Genomic DNA, 24,787 nt, shown 5'->3' on the forward strand with positions numbered 1-24,787 from the left:
AAAATTTGGACCCAGGAGACCAGATGAACGGATCCGAATATTTGGGCCGTCTCCGCCACAAGCCACCGCCGCCACCGCCCGCCACCATACACATACTATTAAATTTTGTAGGTAAAACCTTTGACATTGTCCACAGTGCTCTGATAATTCTCTCTCAATACAACATTAGCGTCTATAAATTTCAATTTAAATACAGTAAGTATGGGCCAATAAAGCAGTCTTTATTCTCATTTCATTTTTTTTCTATTTAAAAACAAACGAAACAAACAAAACAATCAGAAAGTACCGATAAGAACACTGTTAAAGTACCAGATTGGTAAGCAGTATCAGTGAAAGTAACGATACACATCCGTAGTAACCAATCAGATAACGCAGAGAGTGAAAGCTTTCAGTCCACCTGGAACTGTTGGGGTCATGTCTTTATTGATAGGTAGAACAAAGGGAAACAAACTGAATCCTGGTGGAAAAAACAACAACACAATTTAAGCATTGCCATCTAGCTTGACATAATTTCAGATCTATTATAGCTAAGTAAGCAAAAATAATTGGAAGAGATCTACTTTCCTGTAATTACACATGATCATCTGTGTGTGTGTGTGTGTGTGTGTGTGTGTGTGTGTGTGTGTGTGTGTGTGTGTGTGTGTGTGTGTGTGTGTGTGTGTGTGTGTGTGTGTGTGTGTTGCCCTACATCTTTTAAACTTTGCCAAAGCTTTGTCCTCCCTACTCTTGTCTGTGTCACACGTGCAAGCTTTCTTCCTTCTGAATTATATGCATGCACACACATTTGCAGGCTTTCTCCCCTACTGTGGCACGTACGGCACAATGTGTGCCAAGTAATTAACGCTGTTTGTGTTTGTTCTGTGAATAGTTTGGAACCTTGATAATGGGAAACAAGTGTGGACTGGCCGAATTTTCATTTATGCATCTATGTTGTTCTGCCCTTTCCTCTTCTTGATCACTCATCCCTCCCATCCTGACTACTCAACATACACAAGCATGCACTCAATCAATTTCTATCTCCTCCTCCCTCCATCCTCCATGTCAGTGTCAGCGTTCATGGCAGCCAGGCAGTAAATGCTGGTTCCTCTCTGGTTTGATGCACAAGGAAACCATTGGTGGTTATACAACGACCCAACAATCACTGCTCTGTTTGGTTGTTGACTTGTGTCTGAGCGCACACACACACACACACACACACACACACACACACACACACACACACACACACACACACACACACACACACACACACACACACACACACACACAAACACACAAGCAAACCCGGTCACCCTCTCTTTCTCTGAAGTGAACACACAGGAAAATCCAGAGCACAGTCTTTTTCTTGCTCATGTTAATGTAAGTAATTAAAGTGGACAAGGGGCTTTGTAATGCTGAGAGAGCAAGGAAGAGAGAGACAGAGCGAGAGCACCAGAGGAGGAGTGAGAGCAAGGGGTCAGCTCCTTTAACTGTCCACTCCTCTCTGCCTCCTGTCCTGAAGGCGAGGGGGGAGGGAGACACAGACAAGGATGAGGAGATGGGGAAACAGATAGCGATGTAGGGAAGAAACATGGATAATAGAGGAGAGGATCCAACTTGTATCCACTTTTCTATTATGCCCTCAAAGTTAAATTTTGCAGTCATAACTGTTTTGTTTCCTCTCAGAAAAAAATAAACCGTCATGCACATTGTGGATCATTTACTAAACATTTACACTAAAAGTCCCTGGCATGGACTGTAATTTTCCAAAATCACTAGACAATATTACTGCAAAAAGCACTAACAAACAGACTGCTGCATTTCTGTCTTTTGATTTACTACAGATTTACACCCATCAGTGAAACATACAGAATGCGATATAAAAAATTGCTGTAACAACAATGCAATTTAAAAAAACGCACACAAAACTGCAAATTGTCAATGCAGAATAAGTGGACAGCATAGTGGTTCTGGCAGGTGAGGTAGAGCCATCTGGCCGTTAGTGTTGGATTGCACCTCTTACAATTGCTGCTGATTAACAGGAAAAGAAGCAACCAGAAAATGTATATATGTGTGTGTTTTTGTTGGGGTTTTTTTGTTATTATGCCATGCCTATAAGAGAGGGCAGACCATCAGGCCTAAAAATGTCAATGTTGGCTTCCACATGTCTGCCTGAATGCATGTGTGTATGATGTTATGCCAGGGGTGTTGTGTAAAATTCACTCAAACAAACAGCTTGAAGAGCAAAAAACAGCTTCCTAGGACTGAATATGTAGCCATGGGCAATATGGTAGTGGTGTGTGTGTGCGCTCATGAGAGCGCTGGCCTGAGGCAGAGTGTGTGCACGCGTGTGAGAAGTGGATAGCTTCATGCCTGGACAGACATGAAAGGTAGAAACAAGGAGAGTGCATGTCCACACACACACCCATACACAGTGCAAACAGAAAAAAGGTTTTGGCCGTAGCATTCATGTATACATGCATAAACAAACAGAATATTGAACGCACCCATCTCTTTTTCAATATGAACACAGAAGACGCAGATGCACAAACACACATGATAATTCTAAACAGTGAACCAGATTTTTTTTTCATTTCTTCTAAAGCAAGTGAGGTGAGAGGAGGGGGTTCTTCATATTATACCCCTTTAGATTTATGTTCTGGTTTAATGGGGGGGAGGGGGGGTACTGTCTATATGATCAGTTCATAATATTTTCACAGCTCGTGGACAATTTTCCTTTTTTTCCCCTGATTGATGATAGTAACTGTACTGTTTACTAGTTATTAATTACAAAGTGTCATGAAAATGTAAAAAAGGCACAGAAGGCAGTGACATGTCCACAGAGACGAGGAGAACTTCTTTGGATTGGTATCTGACAACAACAAAACCAAAAAGTCTACAATATACAGTGATCAACAACAAGGCAAAGCAAAGCAGCAAGTCATGAGAAGCAGAAGACAGAAAATATCCAGCGTTTTTGCTTGGAGATTTCATTTGAATGGTTATTAATTCATTAAAATATAGTACATAATCATTAAAAATACAATATATAACATTGGTTGTGATTAAAGAAGTCATTTTAGCACACAACAGAAAACCTGAGATTGGAGGAAAATGTAGCGGCTGGGGCCAAGTTAAACTGGTTAACATCCCTGGTCAACAAAATGTAAAATAATGCTGTGTATTTCTGGTAGCCTTTAATGATGCTCTTTCCACTGTCAGCAGAGTCTTAAATGGTAAGAAGTGTTAACTTTGCATATAAAGTAAGACTAGTCAGTTATGCACCTTCTAAGCAGCCGAATGGTCGACATGTATCTCCTCACACTGATCTTTAGAATATTAAACGGGTAAATCTGTCTGTAACAGCAGAAAGGCTGAATTGAGCACATTTCTCCATACAGACTGAGGCTGATTTCATTATAGATAAATCAGATTCATCTATTCCATCTCTCTTTCTTTCTATCTGTCGGTCCTTTTTCCATTTCTCTGTTACTTTCTATGCGTTTCTTTTCCGTAATTTTAGCTCTCTCGCCCTCTCTTTTTAGTCTCGCCATTACTTTTTACTCTGTCTTTTCTCAATTTCTGTCATTCCATGTATCATTCTCGTTATCTGTGTAATGCAATAAGTATGCACAGAGAAGAGAAGAGAAGAGAAGAGAAGAGAAGAGAAGAGAAGAGAAGAGAAGAGAAGAGAAGAGAAGAGAAGAGAAGAGAAGAGAAGAGAAGAGAAGAGAAGAGAAGAGAAAATTGTACGGCGGGGAGATAAGAGGGGGAAAGAGTGGAACAGAAAAAAAGAAGTGTGTTAAAAAGCTGAGTCCACCAGAGCAGTCACAACAAATTCATCTCTCTCTCTCTTTCTCTCTCTCTCACTCTCCATTCTTTCTTTCTGTCTCTTGCTCTCTGATACAAGTTGGCCTCAGTAATACAATAAAGAACTTGGCTCAGCTTTGTGCGTCTGCATGCATCTGTGTGTGTGTGTGTGTGTGTGTGTGTGTGTGTGTGTGTGTGTGTGTGGGTGTATAAGGTAGACGACACCTCTTACTCCCCACTCTCTGTCTCATCATTGCAGCTGTTCCACAGAGGTGTGTTTCAATATATCACCCTGTCACACACACACACATTCACACAGACATGGTCCCTGCTTAATAAGCGGTATTCAGAGCTCCTGGGTTTATAGAAGCTGAAACTGCACTCCTGCACAAAACCTGGAGCCTTTCTGTCTTTCCTTTGGTCCTTCTTTATTCCTTTCCTGCTTCCTCATCCTTTCTTTTGTGTCTATTTCTTCCTCATTTTTATATATATATTTCTCTTGTTATTCCTTTTTCATTTATTCCCTTTCCTTATTCCGCAATTTCTTTACTTGAACCGCACTCATTCCATATGTACAAGATTTATCTTCCAGTAAACTGAGAAACATAAAGCAAATAGATGCACTGTACGGACATAGACCAATGGCTAGCACATTCAATGACCATCACTAGACCAGGTGAGGGAAAAAAGTGCCACAATAGGACAGTTTCACTGTCATTACAATTAAGCATCACAGTGAAAGTCATAAATCTGTCAGTGGTTCAGTGATTTTCAAAGAAGCTAATGTTAAAGGGGAGGAGAAAATAAGGCAGAATAGAATGTGGACACCTGGATGAGACCTGAGGCTCTGCAGAAAGGAGGGTAGAAATCAAGACAGAGGGAGGATAGATAGAAGGGTGGGCAGTTTCTTTCAGCTGTTCCCTCATATGGGTGCATGTGTGTTGATGTGTGTGTTGATGTGTGTGTGTGTGTGTGTGTGTGTGTGTGTGTGTGTGTGTGTGTGTGTGTGTGTGTGTGTGTGTGTGTGTGTGTGTGTGTGTGTGTGTGTGTGTGTGTGTGTGTGTGCGTGGTCCATATGTGCATTAGTGCTGGAGGAGTTGAACAGGGGGTCATACCAGATGGACACTCACACAAATGACAGATTCCACCCACTAGCATCACGTAACCACAGTTTGGCAGTTCTTCTTTTGCATGCATGGCGTCTATATACAGTATTCTCACTTTTAAAGTGACAACAAATGACTATGCTTTGGCACAGGAAACCGAAGTAACATTTTCTATCCAGCTCTACAATATAAAAATTACAGAATTACTGCATCTATTGCTCTTTGTTTTTAACTGTATTGTTGAGTCCACTGTCCTTGTGAGACATTTTCCTCAAAAGTTTGAACCCTTGCAGGCAAATTGCTATCAACCTGTGCATCAGAACAGGTGTTCTGCCTGTGAGTGCAGATGAGAAACATCTGCTGCAACATCACTAACTGGGATATGGCCAGAAGTATCAGTATGTTTAAACCTACATAGCAGCACAGCTGTAATCCTTTGCAATCTGTTTTGCTGCAACTTGCTAGTTAAACTGATTCCCTTCCATTGTCACACACTACTGGGATGTAAGTTGGTAATCATTTTCCTTGTCAATTAACCTTTATGTTATATTCTTGGTTCATTGTACCTGGCCTAACATTGCAAGATCCCAGAGGTAAATCCCAAAGTAATGGGATTTACCATTTGGGTCTTCAAATTGCTAATAAACCAGCAACGCAAAACCACAAAGTATTCATTTCATATTATTGAAAACTGCCACGTACTCCAGATGAATGAATAAATAAATAAATGAGCTAAACAATTATCAACTTAATAAACACAGTTGCCAATATTTTATTAGTAAATAATATCAACTCATCACAACATGTATAAATGTCACGTCAAACTGGACTTCAAAGCACCATGTAGAGCTCTGAAAGTTGTCAGGTCTACACAGAACCATTTCTGCTAGGAGTGGATCCCACAAACAAAGCTCTCAGAGATAAATTGTGTCTATTGACCCTAATCAGTGTTCACCTCTCAACACACACACACATAAGCACACAAGCACACAAGCACACAAGCACACAAATACAATTCACTTAATATCCTCTGTACTCCTCTTACCACTCCATTCTTCATCCAGGAAACTACCTCTTGTGTGTGTTTGCTTCTGTGTGTGTGTGTTGAGGTGAAAGGTTAACTGTTGGCCATTAAGATTCATCTCTGAGTTCACTAACAAACCAAACACCCCTTCCAACACACACACAGAGACAGAAATGCACACAGACACACATAATCAGATGAGGGAGGTCGTCTGTCAGAGTGCAGCAATTGCCTCTCCTCTTGTGTTTGTCTCTCGCCTGTCATTTAGGCCAATTGAAATCACTGAATGCATAATGAATGCAGTAATTGTAGCACTAAAGCAGTGCTAAAATTTTGTTCACTTTGCTGTCTCTTCTTATTGAGTTTGGCAAGACGGGAACAGCATGTTTTATATCTACTGCGCAAAAAAACACAAATGACTTTTTGTGCAGCTGACCATCTCTACACATTTTACAAAATTCACTCGGTTTGCCTTCCTGCCACCTCCCAAGATGAAAAAAAACAAAGGATTGTGGAGGAAGAAAGGGAAAGGGTGAATAATGTATTCTTTCTAACTTCACGCCCACAGATCAGAAATTCTTAGACAATTTACTAATTTCATTGTGTTTACAGCACAACAGTTGTGTGCATGTTTTAGTTGTACCTCCGTTAATACATTCCTCATGGATAAATTCAATGACTGAATAACAAAGAACTAAGTGACAAACTGTCTCATTTTTCTTCATCTGAACTCGTAACACACACAGTTCATAAACACAATGCACAATGACTGGACCCTATGTCCATCCCAGCATGCCTCTCTGCTCCAAGGCAGCGCATTCTGTCATCATTACAGTTACTTGTCAGGATGCATCACCACATAGCAGTGGCAACTAATTATTAGGACCTGCCTGTCATGCCTGTGGTCAGGGTGTTTGTGTGGAATATATATCAACTGTCAAACACATTCAGGAAATTAACTACCCATCATAAACACACGCATTCTAGCCAGATCTACTGTAACAGCCACGCAGTGTGTTACCAGTCAATAATCGCTCATGGAAACATGAAGTTTAACCCCTACAGAGACTTATTCATGCATGGGCTTTACTGGGTTTTATTTAGTTGTTTTTGTTCATGTATTTTTATTTGTAAAAATATTCATATATATGTATGGTACTTGCACAAAGAAATTTTACCAATTATTATTAGCAAAGAATGCTAACTAAAACAACTCAATAGACAGTTTTGCGCAGCAGAACTCAGGACAGGTACATGGTTGCACAAATGTTTACAGTGTTGGCCCTAAATCAGCCCTTCAAGCCTTTCTGTTTCCATTGCAGTGTTGAATCCAACATCTACGACAATAGTAGTGACTGGATCTTACTCCAATTCTATAAACATGTAGGAAATAGAACAATATAAATTGGCCTATTTGTTAAATATTATATTTTTGATGGGCATATAACTATTGTATGACAACATAACAGTAATGCAACGACATTAAAATTCTGTTTTAGCCAGCTGTTCTCTCTCTTAAATACACTAAAATCACTGAGTGTCCACATCCGTGCTCACCACATTAAGCAATGATGCAGGTTCATTGACTGAAAACTGTGTGTGTTTGTACAGTCAGTAATGAGGTGTGACTAGTGCATGTCAGTGGAAGGTGACTGATCAACGTAATGAGCAACAGAACATAGACCGAAAGAAATGGCATACAGGAGGAGACAAAAGACAGGAGATGTACTGAAAATGAGGTGGAGGACATATTGATTTCTTATTCATGATAACTAGTGACACATCTAAAGGCACATCTCCCCTCTGTCATCCACAGCTCTGCAGGTTAACATCCATGGACGTCTCCTGAGACATGACAGTCCATAGCTCCCTGGGCCATTAACGTGTCCTATCCATGTCTGCCGGCCTCCTCCCGTTGGATGCCGACAGGGATGTCTGAAAACACTATCCTGACCCTGTGCTCTCCACCACCTCCATCTAAGAGAGGCATTCCTCATAGCCTGCTGTGAAGGCTGGCTTGAGATTGAGGTGCATGCGGATCTCATTGCATGGTCTCCGTCTGTGACACCCGTTCCCGGCCAGAAATTTGGAAGCTTGACCTTAGTGCAGTGCAGTGGGTTTGCCCTGGTTACTCTCCATGCACATCTGAATGTTTACAAGTGAGTTTTACATTGCACACACGTTATCTAAACATTTTATTTTAGGAGTTTCTTGTAAGTTTAGTTTTTTATTGCACTTATTTGATTCTCTTCACGATGTGTGTTTATATCTAAGTTGATTTTACTTGTTTTCTTTTCATTCTTATTTTATTCTTATCCTGACTTACTTTTAACTATGTATATTAATTTAGTTGTAGTATTTCAAAGTAAGGCGGTTGAGTTAGCAATAACTATCATTGATTGAAAAAACAATCACAGTAATATTCATATAAATAACAGCAAACAGGTCTAGAAATGGATACGTAACAGGACGGACCAATAATATGTGCCCACTAAAGCGAGGGTCATTTGAATATATATTTACGCTTTCTACTAGGATCGGTTAATGCAAATCTTACCATTCAAACTTTTGTTTAGATTAACTTAATTAATATGAAATGTTTACACTCAGTATAAGTTGAAGAGCAAAAGAGGTCATGGGATGTGGTTGATAAATCTGAGTTGATACTTGATAATATATAAAACTGCATAATAATGATGCTTATTGTAAAAAAAACTAAAAATACAATTTGCAGAAATAGGACGGCATGCCTTAAATTACAAAATATTATTCCAGTAATGCCTAGCTAAATGATCAAATAGCTAAAACTAATTTGTTAGTCATTAGTAAGCTGGTTAATGTACAGCTCCATGTATATTTAGTCTAATGTAACTTCAAATGCAGCATACCACTAATTCAGGTGTAAAGATTAACATTGGTTTCACTGGGAATGCACAAAATGGGGTGACTGAAGTACAGTCATGAACGTGAAACAGAAACAGGCACCTGAAAGACAAACAGGCTAATTTCATGGCAGAAACCTACCAATCTCAGCACAGAATCCCAGCCAGTTAGCAAGGTAAACACGCACACTAGAAACACATACACACGCACACACACACACGCACATCCTAAACACACACATATCCTAAGCACACATATCCACATTCTAAAGTCTCTTCTGCCTTCATCTGTGAGAAAATGGCGAACAACTTGAATTTGTCCACTTTGTGCTGGTCAAAGAGTAACCTAGCTATAGCTAAAGCAAATCAGTGCACTCTTTTCCACAACCTAGAAATGAAACAGGTCACAGACTTAAAACAAGGAAACAAATTTCCCGTGCAGAACAACATCAGGCAAAGAAAATCTGAGACCTGCATCCTATCAAACCGGCATAACTATCCCTCCCCCCACCCCCCACCCTCTGTCTCTCTACTTTGTTATCACTAGATTTGGAGGAGGTCAGGAATGAAACCGTGCAGCTGCAGTTGTTTGTTGTGTCAGTCTGCTCTGGCCTGCTCTGTTCTTGTGTAGTTCCTTATCATACTTCAAACAGCTCCCTCTCCCACACACTTTTCTCTGCCCACTTCTCTTTTGTATTATTTACTCTCAATTTCAGTCTAAGTCTGTGTCACTCAAGTTAGGGCCTGTAACATACATCTTAATAGCTTCTAATCTCACAAGCCATCATATCAACCACCTCTTCTTTTTTTTTATCTCGTTTTGATTCATGGTATTTAGCATGGAAAAATATTCCTTCCTATCAACTTTGCTTCATATTGATAGAAAAAGCTGAGCTTTAATGCTAAACAATGGTGACAGTAACACATACACCTTTCTTTCTCTTATACATCAAATCAAAAAATCTATCTGTATATGTGTGCAAGTTTTGCCATCTTTGAGGCACCTGTCACTTAACATTTCAACAGATGCAATTTAGTAAAGCTAACAGCCATGAAAACGGACTGGTAGAAATGCACTTCTGGCTGATAACTGTGGGATTCAGCAGAAACCTCATCAAGGAATTCAATTTTCCTTCATAGGTCTCATGATTTTAAGGTGATATGATTCAGTACATGGCAGCTAGAAATTAACTGTCACTGTTAGATCTTGAACTAAATTCATTACATTCAAAATATTGGATCAGTCACACTTATATTGGAGCCAAATGCACACCCTAGCAAGGGAATTTTCAGGTCTACAAATAAAAAAGGATAAAAATACAACAACAACAAAGATTATGTGACGACAAAAACCCTTTCTAAATTTGCTTAAGGAAAATGGTATCATAGCTCCAAGATATGTTAAGCATACACATGTTGAGCTGCATCATTATATTGTACTTACATACCTAATTGATATTACTGCTGCAAAGAAAAAATACTTGCAAATCACTTTGTAAATCTGAATGAAGTGACCTTGTCATGACAGAGTTAATAAAAGAAAAAACTGCTGAAAATGTCACTCTGTGTCCACAATGTCATTTACAAAGAATTTGGCGAATTTGTCAAGGTTCTAAGATGCATTAAGTGCTGATTTATCTCTCAAAAACCGCCACTATATAATGTTAACAAGGTTTAAAGGGTCAATATATACAGTAAGTCTTTAGATAAAACAACCACTGCATTGCAAGTGTGCTTTAGTATTCATATATAAAGACATTAAGAATAAAAACTGAGAAACAATATCTGCCAAGATTCAGTTGCATCTTCATGAAAAAATATATCACTTTAGTTTGATTTAAGTAGAATCTGGCACTTTTGAAGAGAAATAAGGCGCCAAAGAACAAAGAGGTGCATATACTTTATTGATGATGAATACAGAGCTGTTGATAAAATAACAACTCATCAACAACTTTAAATGATCACATAACAGGGTAATTCAACCCTTTGGGAAATCAGCCTGTCTATATCCTTTTACTAAGTTATGGGCACAGACACAAGTATATAATACAAAGTAGGCATCTACTACTGAGGAAGAATCAAGTAAATGTCAAGTAGTCTTAACCCTCGTGTTGTCCTTACCAAAAAATATTGTTGCCTTGTCTGAAAAAAGTCCAAAAATTCATAAAAAATTTCCCCAAATTTATACAAATTTGCAAAATCTTCAGGAAGAAAATTCCTGAAAAGTTTCCCTCAAAAGTTTTACTTTTTTTAAATAAAAAATCCCCAAATTTGACAGCGAAATTCACTGGATTTTGGTTGGTATTTTTCTAAATGTTCTTAAACATTTTTTTTTAATTTGCTTTTTTCCACCAAAAATTTTCAAAAATTTCCTTAAAAAATTTTGAAAATGTGGAAGTTTTCACTGTGAAAATATTTTTTTTTCCACATTTTTAAAACTTTAAAACGGGTCAATTTGACCCGAAGGACGACAGGAGGTTACATCAGTGCTGACTGAGTTCGATAACTGAACACACAAAATTGTGTAGAACGCATTTGATTAAATTACAGAAAGAAAACTAGAAAAATGGCTTTGGCATCTAAACATATGGTTATTTTCCCCACTACCACTTGTAGCTGTTCCATGCAATTACAAAAGAATTTACTTGGATGAGTAAGAGACGGTATGACACAGCAACACTCAACAAGGCAAATACTATAAACTATAGCCTATTATTAGCTAGAGAAAATAGATCCTCTGATAGCAGATTATTTTTGCTGTAAGCCTATATGACATAAAATCCCTGTTATGACCTGTTTTAATAAGTCCACACATTGATAAGCCCTAACATCAACAGCGTGGGGTGACGAAATTATTGTATTTGGCGCATAAACAAAGCATGACATAAATGCACTAACATCTACAGTCACTCTCCTTGTCCTCCTTCTGCCTCACTCTCCTACGTCTGCTGCCTCAATTAAAGTCCCTCATCCCCTCTTTTAGTCTCTCTTGCTCTCTCTGGACCAGTAACCTTGATTCACTGTTCTACAGGACTCTGCCTCGGGCTGGGACACACACACACACACACACACACACACACACACACACCAAACACAGACACATGTACGGACAGGCAGATTTACAGGCAAACACATAGTGGCATACACTAAATAGGAGATACACGTAAGTACATGACCATGGTAAAGCAGAAGTAGTTTGTTTGAGGCCAGTGTGAGGGGAAAGTGTGGCTAACCAAAACCACATGTGGCTGAGTTGTTCTCTCACTCAGTCCAGAGGTATGTGAGCCTCTGGAGTGTTTGTCTGTGGGCCTTGTGTGAGTTTAGGGGGAGGTGTGATAGTGTGCAAACCTTGGAAGATGAGGCAGAGAGGCAGAGTGAGCTCATGACTTGACTTTACCCTACATTGTTATTCAGGGAACAGTTGTCTTAAACAGACATACAGTTTTGTAGGCTTCCTGGCCGTAGTTTTTACTAGTGACTACGACTGCAGTGTCAACAGATCAGCTAGAGATTAAACACTTTACTCAAGGACTTTGTTCTGTGTTGAATATTGCAACAAGTTTGCAGTAGTAGTTACTGTGTAATTACACACACATACACACACACACACACACACAAATATGACGTTAAGTTAGATTGGACGCTGCCCAGAATCATTTTTAGAGATCAAAATCTTTGTGAGCAAATTATTGAAAGTCTGTTCATTCTCCTGTTCATACTCAGTTCAGGCAGACACACAATGGAGAATGTCACTGTGTTTTTGGATTAGCCTCCAGACCAATGAAACTGTCCAGCACTTTACATTAAAACTGGCGTAATGTCATATTTCTAAAAATGTGTGATTCATAAGTTTTGAGCAAAGTAGACTCTAAAGCAGTGTGTGGAAGTGATGCTGCAGTTTAAAACGGGGTATATTTTGTTAAAAAGGGTGTTTCCACATCATTGAGTGATGACTTCTTCTTTTTCATACACGGTGCACCACTGTTTGTATTGGCCAATAATCTATATCTGCTCAAACTAAATCACTCTGACCTGCTGAAGGCTACAGCATAGAAAATTACATTTTTGACTTTGCCACTCATGTGAACTTTATATAAAAGGAAAAAAGAGAAGTAAATGTGTGACTTGTGACTGCACCTTCATATTGATTTGACAGTATTAATATATTGTCAGTAAAAAGCAAAACCTGTAATGCCTGATAGGATACAGCTGCATACATCTTAAATAGCAAATAGCATCAAGCATTGGTCTATTCCAGTCTCCTAAAACCTAAGTCCAGTCCAGGAAAACCTAGTACAGCAGGACAAGCACTACAAGCAATCTAAATCCACTAGAATAAATGAAAATCTTACATTAATAATTTTAAATTTAATCTAGTCTGAGTCTGATCATGAACATAAAATGTCAATCACTTAATTAGGTATTCTTAGATAGCATTTTTCAGGTAGTTGTCATGGTAGTGAGTAATCTTCAGGACTTTTCATTTCATTTGGACAGACACAGCTTTCATACTTATCACACTTGTGTAGGTAGCTCCTATGAAGCAAATTAGACACATTTTTGCCTAGAACTCAAACCAGCTGTCAACCAATGTGTTTTTTTATGATTTTTGGAACTCACCTATACCCAAAATATCAGCACATTTTGACCCATTCAGAAGTCAAAACACACGGACAACTGCAGTTCTGTTTCAAACCTGTACTTAACTTCATATAGCTTACTTTGTACAGAGGAACTAACCCTACCAGACAGAGAAACGCACTGTGTTAAGGTAGTATTACGCATGTGTGTGTGTGTGTGTGTCTGTGTGTGCATGTGTGTGTCTGAGACTGAGTGTAAGAGACAGTTTATGTCATGGGGAGGTAGTGCTGTATCTGCTAACCGTTACTCCAACAAGACAGCTCACTTGGCTCACACACACACTCACACAACGGACACACACGAGCTTCACACACAGACACTTTATTTACCTTTGGCCCAACACAGACATAGTGACAGTTAACCTAGCCACTTAATACAAAGAGACAGTTTCTTCTACAAAGACTTATATTTTGTGTAAGTGTGTGGCTGAACTGAAAACAGAGAAAAGAGAAAACACTAACAAAAGCATTCCAGAAAGCGAGTGAGAGAGCTAGTAAGACTGAGAAAAAGCAGGAGAGAGAGACCTTGAACTGGGACAGTAAAGGGTGAGGGAGAGACAAAGGGGGTGAGAATGCTTTGTGCCAGCATAAAAATGTAGAGAACAATTTGTACCTCAGTTATTGAGCAATGAGATGAAACATACAGATACATAATTGTTTGCCTTTCCGAGTGACATTGACCGCATCAGCAGGAAATGGTTGAGGTACATTACAATTTTGCCTGTGTGTGTAATAGGATTGTTTGAGGAAAAGCTTTAACCTATAAATCTATAAGTATTATGCTTGACAGAAAGGTAAACATCTTTACTTTTTTTATTCTTTTTACATTGCACAAATGATCTTAACTGAGCAGTATATATAAAGACAAATAATGTACCTTGAGCTAAATACAACAGTATTTCTTTTCTATTCACTGATTTATGCACCCACTGACAGAAAATTATTCATTTAATATTTGTGATCAAAGTTTTGCATGTTTCATTTAATTGCTCAGCAAAAAATTTCAAATTTTGTTCTGGTTTCAATTTCTAAAACATGAGTGTTTGCTCATCGAGAGTCTGCTTAAAGGACACTTTTTCATATGTATGCAGTAGATCAGCATCTAAGTATTCCACACATGCACACCACTGCTGAGTATGTGCATTACTGGCAAAGGAAGACATGTTCTGGGTTCACATGAATGTCTGCACAGACTTTTTCATAATGCATTATTCCATAAATGAGGTTTATTGTATAGCCCTAATATGTGGCAATGCTTTTGAGTCAAACTTCTCCTAAAAATACATTATTGTCATTATGTTTCTATTGCTCCAGCATTGTCTGTGTGTCGTTCTGAGTACAACTACTTCTACAACTGCAATTTCCACCTTAAACAGAATTGACACACTTTCTTCCTGTAATACAACACTATTTGGTCTGGATTTGGAAATCCCACTCTTGCTCTTGTTATGTGAGAAACAGAAACCGGAGAAATGGGGAGGAGGGGAGATGGGTGGTAGGAGGGAAGAGAGGGGGCATTAAAGATGGGGGAGTGGGAGTAGCAGGATGAGGACAAGGGAGAGAGCGAGGGAAGGGGAGTACATGGAAAGGGGGAAGGGTCTGATTAATGTAGTGTTGTTCTGTTTAAGTTAGTGGGCCATAAATTCCAAGGGAGGGAGAACTCGAAAGGGGAATGACGTAAACTAACAGCTAGAAAGAGTTTTACTTGGATATGTTAAGAGAAAAAGAAGAGATGAGTAAAGTGAGAGGAGAGGAGAGGAGAGGAGAGGAGAGGAGAGGAGAGGAGAGGAGAGGAGAGGAGAGGAGAGGAGAGAGGAGAGGACTTTGCTCAACCTTACCAGACACAGTGGAGTCTGCATAGTACTAACATTGCATGAGAGCGTGTGTGTGTGTGTGTGTGTGTGTGTGTGTGTGTGTGTGTGTGTGTGTGTGTGTGTGTGTGTGTGTGTGTGTGTGTGTGTGTGTGTGTGTGTGTGTGTGATTATGAAGTGAATATTAGCTTTTAAACAAACAAATAACCTTACAACAAGAATTTCAGGGGTTCCTCCCAATGGAAACGTTGCATGTCCTATTTTGGCATCTTTCTTGACTGACATGTTACTAACTGTGTGTCTGTTGGAAAATTCACTGCACTGCCCTGACTTTTTGATCACTTCCAGTGGAGAAGGTATGGAGCCATAATGCTGATCGTAAGTTTTGGCATTGAAAAATGTTGAATTGAAAGCGAAAATACAAACATTGAACTTTCAATCTTACTTGCAGTGTTTTCACGTGAGGGGCGGGGGCTAGGGGGGCGGGGCTTATAGCGCGAGAACGCGCCTCTTATTTTTGAGGAAAGGGGACAGGAGCAGATTGCCCTGTGCTGGCTAACGCCATTTTCGTTTGACCAAGCATGGATCAGAGTTCACCTCAGGGGCGGATTGAACGTTACGTCATTCGGTCGCTTGACCGAAGGGCCGGTCCACATGTGGGCCGGTACGCTGGTATTTATTAAATAATTTTGATTATTGGGCACCCGACGCCCGTATAGCTTATAGGGTTAAGCAGGCGACCCATGTATAGGAGCTAGAATCCAACGCAGCGGCTCGGGTTCGATTCCTGCCTGCGGCCCTTTGCTGCATGTCATCCCCCTACTTTTCTCCCCATCTCCTGTCCCTCTTCACTGCGACTATCACAATAAAAAGGCAAAAAAAAATTTTTTATTTGTTAAGCTGCCAAAATATTCAAATGTGATTTATATTCTTCCATCTGCATATTATAGTTTTTTCTCGATGGTCTTAATGTGTGTTTCACAGGTAAAATGTTTGAAAAATGATTTTTTATGGTCTGAATTGTAATCAACTCCATGAGCTGGGGGGGGGGGGGAATTCGAGTCGATTGCACAGGTGGGCTGGTCTGGTCCAAAAAGTCCCAGGCCAAATTTGACTCTCAATCCGGTGTTCAAGATTAACTGGTGTTCTGATCAACTGGTGATATTCAGTGAGCGAGGCAGCTGTTACAACGGCAACACATAGCATAGGTGACTGTACCGATGCCTGTTCAAAACACACAGACGTCAATAAACTGTTCCGAAATGTTCTTGTTGTCAGCTTTAACGTTGTCGTTATTGCTCTGTTTGGATTCACGGCTGTTCAGTCTACCAGTAAAATACTCGGTTTAATGAGGACTTCCACCTAACGGAGTGGAAATATCACTTCACTGTGGCAGAGTGTGACGATCTACATCAGATTAACTGGTGACAGTCTGTGGCCTCAGTCAGAAAACAGCAAGAGTAGGTAAGGGGTCCTGAAAAGCCACGCCTACGAAGCATCTGTCTCAGAAACCCTGCTATCACCAGTTGATCGGAACACCAGTTAATCTTGAACACCGGCCCTGGGACTTCGAAAACGCCAGTAAGTCTGTTTCTCTTTGTACGTATTAGTATATAATATTTTTCCACACAGAACCTCGTGGCGTTAAAACCACTGTAGGCTTCATATTATGCTAATTTAGCAAACGTGCTAACGTTCTCTAAGCTAGCTAATGCATAATCAAGGATTTAGCCCGCAGAATTAAGGATTTTTACCTGCGTTTTTTCTGGAGGGGCTAAGTTGTGGCGAAATAATATTTAAGTTATTTAACCCGTTGCGCTTCAGTTGTGCTTCAGTGTTCCGCCCGCGGTACACTTTGAGATCTGCATAAGCAATTTGCTAAATGTCTGAATCTGCAAACGTGATTATACAAACACTATACGCCGATGGAAAGCTTAGATTCTCATGAATCCGCCGGTATAAACCACTTTCAGATGTGATTACCACAGCGGGTAATATAAGCACATTTGTCCGACAAACAACGAATATCAATCCATCCGTTCTCTATACACGGCTTCAACGTACACAGCGCGGCTCACATTTCCGGGTTCATTATTACACACAGATGAAAATATTCCACAAAAGACGGCCGTAATCCAACCTTGGACATCCAGACGAAACAAGCCAGTAAACTATTTTGTTCAAAACATGTCTTGAAGACGGTATATGATCCACGAATAGGTCGTTTTCGAGGAAATGCACCTCGCGATGCACGTCCAAAATCCCCTTTATTTCTCGTCATATTTTTATTTACAAATAGAATATTAGCGATTTTTTTTACTGAAAATGGCTGGAATTGACTGCAGCTTCAAGGGGTTATTTAATAAATAATATTGAATAATAATATTTAAGTTGATGAAGAATCCCTCCTGTGAGTGGAAATGTGTCTGTAGAAACGAGTCAAAGCCCTTTTACATTAGCTAGCTTAGAGAACGTTAGCACGTTTGCTAAATTAGCATAATATGAAGCCTACAGTGGTTTTAACGCCACGAGGTTCTGTGTAGAAAAATATTATATACTAATACGTACAGAGAGAAACAGACTTACTGGCGTTTTCGAAGTCCCAGGGCCGGTGTGAGCGCCCCCCCCCCCCCCCAGCTCATGGAGTTGATTACAATTCAGACCATAAAAAATCATTTTTCAAACATTTTACCTGTGAAACACACATTAAGACCATCGAGAAAAAACTATAATATGCATATGGAAGAATATAAATCACATTTGAATATTTTGGCAGCTTAACAAATAAAATTTTTTTTTGCCTTTTTATTGTGATAGTCGCAGTGAAGAGGGACAGGAGATGCTGCGGGCCGCAGGCAGGAATCGAACCCGAGCCGCTGCGTTGGATTCTAGCTCCTATACATGGGTCGCCTGCTTAACCCTACAAGCAGCGATACGGGCGTCGGGTGCCCAATAATCAAAATTATTTAATAAATACCAGCGTACCGGCCCACATGTGGACCGGCCCTTCGGTCAAACGACCGAATGACGTAACGTTCAATCCGCCCCCGAGGTGAACTCTGATCCATGCTTGGTCAAACGAAAATGGCGTTAGCCAGCACAGGGCAATCTGCTCCTGTCCCCTTTCCTCAAAAATAAGAGGCGCGTTCTCGCGCTATAAGCCCCGCCCCTAGCCCCCGCCCCTCACGTGAAAACACTGCCAGTAAGATTGAAAGTTCAATGTTTGTATTTTCACTTTCAATTCAACATTTTTCAATGCCAAAACTTACTGTCAGCATTATGGCTCCATAAGAAGGCACACTGTTTGGACTATTCAAACTACTTTGTAGTTCTTTAATCAAAGCAGCAGTACTCACAATCACGATTTCCCATTAGAATTGTTTCAGTACTGCTCAAGATAACAAGAAACTGGGTGAGTTATGGTCTCTGCGGGTTATCCATCCCTACAATCTATGGAACTTGTGAAAAACTACTGTTTAGGTTAATGTGTGCATACACATAAATCTTTTAGGCTGACTGTTTGAAGGTATAAAGTTTAATATCAAGACCCAGCCCTGGCCTCCCCCAGCTCTAGTTCTTGGTGGTGCTGCTGCATAGCTTAATTTTGATCTAAGCCACAAACACAATGTTTACCCATCATTCCTGACCTCTTCTTAATCCCTAAAAAGCATGCATTTCAGTTGTAATGTCCTATTCAAAGTCTCATTCAGGCCAGAATACAGATAACTTGGACTTTTATCATGGGTAGGTTCACATTTAACAAGTCTGACATTACATAATATTAACATGCACACGTGTACATTGGTTTTGGTTGCTGTAATCTTTCTTCCTCTTCATAATAGTTATGAAAAATCACTTCTGAGTGTGACTCAAATAGAAGTGCAGGATTGCAAAAACTTACAGTCCTTGCAGTATGTACAAATCCATTTCAGAGTTTATCTTAAGATAATATATGGCCTCAGCAGTCTGCTATTCCAAGCTGATTTCCACTGGAGCGACAGGAACACAAAGTGGGACAAATTTTGATAGATACCCAAATGATTGTACTCAAATCTCTCCTTAGACTTTTCTGACTACTAATCTTTTTGCACAAAACATGCGCTAAAGCAGATATTACAGTCTACTGTTTCCATTTAACTTGTGTTAATATCATAGTAAGGTCATAAGGAACAGTCAAAATTCAATTCAATTCAATTTTATTTATATAGTGCCAATTACAACTTAAATGTCTCAAGATGCTTTTCAGAACCCATATGCCTGAAACCTTGAGCAGAACCTGGCACTGAAATGTGTATATGGTAGATGTGTTGTTTTAAGGAAGACCTGAAAAAGTGAACCAATCCAGTGATATTTTTTACACGTTTACTCAACAATATGTCTGAAACAAGCAAAGGAAAATGTCCACCAATACAGTGCTGTAAAAATGTTACTGTTTTTGTATATTTCTCACACTTAAATGTTCCAGACTGTCAAACTAATATTTGAATTAATTTATTACTGGACAGAGATAATCCACTCAATGAAAAAATGTAGTTTTAAAATTATGATTGATTGAAGATTTATTGTTATCCCAAAAGTCTTGGAGCTCATCTAGATTTTTTTTTTCTTCAAATGCCGGACAAACCTTTGGTCAGGAGTGGTTTGCAATTTGGAACTCTTCCATGATGCCATTTTCCTCCAGTGTCTTCCTTACTGTGGAGTCATGTTCTTTTGGGACTTCCTGGATTAGATGTTGACGTGTTCTTGGAGAAACTTTGGTAGACCAGTCACTCCTGGGAAGGTTCACCACTGTTCCATGTTTGTCTCTCGCTGTGGTTCTCTGGATTCCCAGAGCCTCAGCAATGGCTTTGTAACTCTTTTCAGACTGATAAATGTCAATGACTCGAATCGCTTTAGAATGTGGCATCAAGTGCTGCTTTTTGAGATCCTTAAGCTACTTCACAATGCCAAACAGGTTCTACTTAGTGATGTTTAGACTCAACAAGGCTGGCAGTAATCATATGTGGGTGTGGCTGGTGAAACTGAACCCAAATGCCAAATGAATTTGGTCTTTGGGTAGTTTGGTAGCTAAGGGGACAATTATTTTTTCACATTGGGTAAGGTGAGGCTTGACAGCATTTTTCCTTCAATAAATAAAATCATCATTTAAATACTGTATTTTCTGTTTTCTTGGCTTATCTTTGTCTTATATTAAAATTAGTTTGATGATCTGAAACATTGAAGACTTACAAATATGTAAAAATAGAACATATAGTACTTTGTAACAGCACAATATACAGCAACACTCCGAAATCAAAGTTCTTCAATTTCCAAAAAGAAAAATCAGCAAACATTAACTTTTTAACTATTGTGGCTTGGTAAGTGGTATAAGGAACCACGCAGTGTCAAAACTTCATTTGATATTGATTCACTGGTTAAACAAAGGTGTTATCATTTTTGTTAGATGTGATTTGTGTGTACTTGAATTCTGCAGAATATCCTGTCAGTGAAGCAGAAAGTTACACCAGATAGGTGCAGGATGCATTATGATTGCAGACGTCAATGATCACAGTTATCACCTACTTATCACCTACTTATTAGCAGTGTTCAGTTACATTTTATGTACACAAATAAGGATTACTCTAGAACTGACAAATAAGTTTACATTATTTACATATTCAGAATTCTTTCCCTCAAGTATTGTAAATTGTGTTATGTTAAACTTGCAACATGAATGAAACACAACCGGAACATAACGTATGACTTATTACAGGCACTGTTAAAGAAATCAAGGCTGAAATGAACCAGTCAGAAAACTGACAGACAGACAGATGTTCAACATTTAAATGTCTGCCTTCAGACTCTCACACAGCCTGTCTGCTGGCGTGACTGACTGTAGGTGCGTATTCCCGATCACTGTCAGGCTGACCATGTGTCGGCAGTCATCTGCAGTAAGGAGGGACACACACAAGCTGGCAGGCGGGCAGACAGACTAAACGACAGATTAGGGTGGCAGACAGACAGATTTGGGGGAAAAACATAGTGTAACATCATTTGGAGGAAAAAGATAGCTTGGGAATATCTGCGAGAAGATTTAAATCTCTGCTCACACAGACAGAGGACCAGCAGTGTGGTGATGTGAAGATACATGGTCAGGATGGAGATGATAATCTTAATGGACCAGTGATCTATCTGTAAGCCCCTGATTCACACACACAGGCACACACGCACATACACATGTGCACGCACACACACACACATATATGAGAGTTTATGTATCTCGAAAGCTTTCTTGCATTTTTGATCTGAAATCAGCTTAAAGCGAAGAGGAGAATTATTGGAATGCAAAGACAGTAAAAATAATGTTTAATATCAGGCCATACATACAGCAGACGACTGCTTATGTGAAAGTGACTGTCGCAGGATTTTCTGTGTGAATTTATCATGAGATAACACACAGGGATCAGGGATGAGACTTTCTGTGGTATACTGCACATAGATTGCTTATGGCTATTTGTGTGTGTGTCCATGTGTGAGCATGCACTGTAGCTTCCTGACAGATGTCTTCTTAACTGGACTAATGGAAAACACTGCAGCCAGTGCCCATAGCTACATACACAAGCACACACATAAGAGCCCCTTGGTTATCACTACCACCTAAAGGCTAACGTACTTACGTATAGGCACACGCCCAGTTGGGTTGTCACATTTACTCAAAATGAAGACAAATCACAGCCTACATTATAGTTAAAAAGAGATATTTTTCTCTCCCTTTTGAACTAATTCTGATATTACCTGTCACTTTAGAGACCCTTTCCTGACATAATTGGCTAAGTCCCTTTAATAAAGCTTTGAAGGTGACAAAAATAGTCCATGGAAGACACTAAAAGACACACATTAGACACCTAAAACATTGAAATTCTCTGTTTTAAGATTATTTTAGGACAATACCTTAATACTGAGGGCAAATTAGAAGAGGCAAGAGAAGTTGAGGAAAAGCAATATAGGAGATTTAATGCCAGTTTCACTTTAACCATGAGCCACCAAAATTGTCAGACATTCACAAAACATGGAGGGCAATGGCAAAGCTAGTTTAAAGTAACAACATAAAAACTGTAGATTTTTATGTAGTTACTGCTAGCCTTGTCATTGACATCTGGCAGGATCAGTTCTTCAACTTTAATTTATAAAGTTACAAAGCTATAAGTAGGTTCATATCAACTGTATAAATATTATATACTGTTGTATTCTTGAGTCATTGATCCTTCTATTGGCTAAATTATTAAAGATTTCGCTGACTTTTTTTGTTGTGCACCTTGCATAACCTAGAGACCCCTCCACAAATATCACTACTACAATAAAAGATGGATTTTCTAGGAAAAGATGCAAAAAAAATGAAAACTGGTTGTAAAAAATGTGAATAGTTTAGGGAATTTCAGAAAAATAAACATCACACATTCACAGTTGCATTACGCTTTTAAACTGGTCAGAGTACAACAGTACCATTAGCTATTAGTGTTGAATTGCAGGTTTTTAGTAGCCTTAATATTGAGTTTATAGTGAGGTTTTTTTAAGAGTTAAGCCAGGATTATACTCCCCTGCAGACACACAGCGCTTCACAGCTGTGAACACCATGGAAGCATAGTCGCTTTAATTATACTATTTTCTAGTAATCTTGGAAGATGCATTCTGGACACTACCGCTAAAAAGACTCTCCGGATTCACATTCTAGGGACTGTCATGAACATGTGGTTGCATGAAGCATAACAATAACCTTGTTTAGTTGACATGAGAGAAGTAAATTCCTGCTGAGTTAAAGGAATTGACAGTGTATTGTGTTATAATCAGTATTGTCTTACATGTCTAATATTTTCTCTAAAACACAACATCTTAAGTAGTCTTTACCGTTACAAACTGGAAGGGATAGGGAAGTCCTCCATCAAGGCCAATGCCCTATCTTGCAGTTTACCGAAATTTAATGGGTTCTTCCTCTTCCTCACCTCTGCTCCAAGTTTCGTGAACTTCAGTCTGGCAGATTCCATAATTATGGTGGCTGACAGACAGACAGATGGCACTGAAAACATACCTCTGCCTCGGCTTCCGCCTTGCCAAAAACATTCCCTTTGCATTTCAAATAGTCACAAAAAAAACTTCTCTTAGGGACTGAGTTGAATGAAATCTACTGAAATTACTATGAGCAGCCAACAATATTTTCAACAACTTGTCCTGCTTAATATGAATTGACAGTATTTCCGCCTCGCTGAGCTTTCATTAGGTCTACATTATTTTACTGTTAAATAATTTATATCTTGGAAAATAGCACTCTAAACCAAACATTACTTTTAAAGGATTGACCAGAATATGTGGTTTTGTGTAAAATAATCAAGTAATGTCAATTTATTTGGTCTTAGTTCTTTTCATTCCGTCATAGAAAAGACTTATGGGATAGCAGATTCTACTGTTACACAGTGATGTCACTGTCTGTCTCTGCAGTGTGACAAGTCTGTGGTAGATTTTACAAACTTGTCACTATCACAACAAAAGCAACTCCCGTAGAAGAGAAGAGAAGAGAAGAGAAGAGAAGAGAAGAGAAGAGAAGAGAAGAGAAGAGAAGAGAAGAGAAGAGAAGAGAAGAGAAGAGAAGAGAAGGAACAAAGTTAGTCAGAGCTCTTTTATTAAAGATCAGGCTCAACTAAACAAAGAACACCTGGAAACTTCAAACCTCCCGACAGCTGTCCAACTACACAAATACATAAACACAGGAAGGGAGACACAGAAGCAAATTGCAAACAGATTAACTGACAGACAGTGTGGCAGAGTCACAAAGACAGGCGATAGCAAACCAGTACTAAAGTGCTTCAAATATTTCATCAATTCATTTCAAGTTTGTCACTGTACAAATTATTTTCAGGGCTAAAAATAGCCGTTGGCACAATTTGAAGGTTCATAAAGCACTGGAAACCATTCAAACATTTAAGGAAATAATTAGTGTAACAATAAAACAGTTTGCACTTCTACTAAACTTTTTCATCAGCTGTACTGATGTGTCAATGTGGGGTTTGCTAGCAAGTGCCAAAAATAATGAATGAGCACAGAGTCCAAATGGAATAGTTAGTGAGAACACAGCATCTAAATGATGGGATGACAATGGATTACAAAACTAACAGATCACCATAACACATGTCTACACGCTGAAGAAGTTAATGTGAAGACTATGGAACAATTCAGACAACACTACACTAAGGACGATGAAAAATGAAGCTCAGCTTTTGGCTGGTCAATCATAACTCACCCTTCTCAGCGCGCCCCATGTGAGCTGGGTCCAATAGAAGCAAAGCAGAGAATAATAAGACAGGATTAGATTGGAAAGCATGCATAGGTTGCAAATAAAAAAGAGACATTTCATATTTTAAAAGGAATTCACAAAAGATTATACTCTTCAAATAACTGGGCTACAATTAATGATGATTTCATTATTTTTATTTAAATGAATTATTCTAACAACTATTATCTGACAAACCATTATTTTTGTCAGTCTCTTTCTGGTTTATAGAAT

At 39.1% G+C, this 24,787-nt stretch overlaps 1 protein-coding gene across 1 annotated transcript in view; it reads right to left on the reverse strand.

Annotated features, from left to right (window-relative positions):
* Positions 1–24,787, reverse strand: part of ptprk (protein tyrosine phosphatase receptor type K) — a 121,551-nt gene that overhangs the window by 91,016 nt on the left and 5,748 nt on the right. Inside the window, 1 exon segment of the mRNA XM_022195584.2 lies at positions 24,524–24,547. Coding sequence (XP_022051276.2) covers positions 24,524–24,547 — 24 coding nt within the window.

The sequence above is a fragment of the Acanthochromis polyacanthus genome, chromosome 16 (assembly GCF_021347895.1).
Source record: "Acanthochromis polyacanthus isolate Apoly-LR-REF ecotype Palm Island chromosome 16, KAUST_Apoly_ChrSc, whole genome shotgun sequence".
NCBI classification, from domain to species: domain Eukaryota; kingdom Metazoa; phylum Chordata; class Actinopteri; family Pomacentridae; genus Acanthochromis; species Acanthochromis polyacanthus.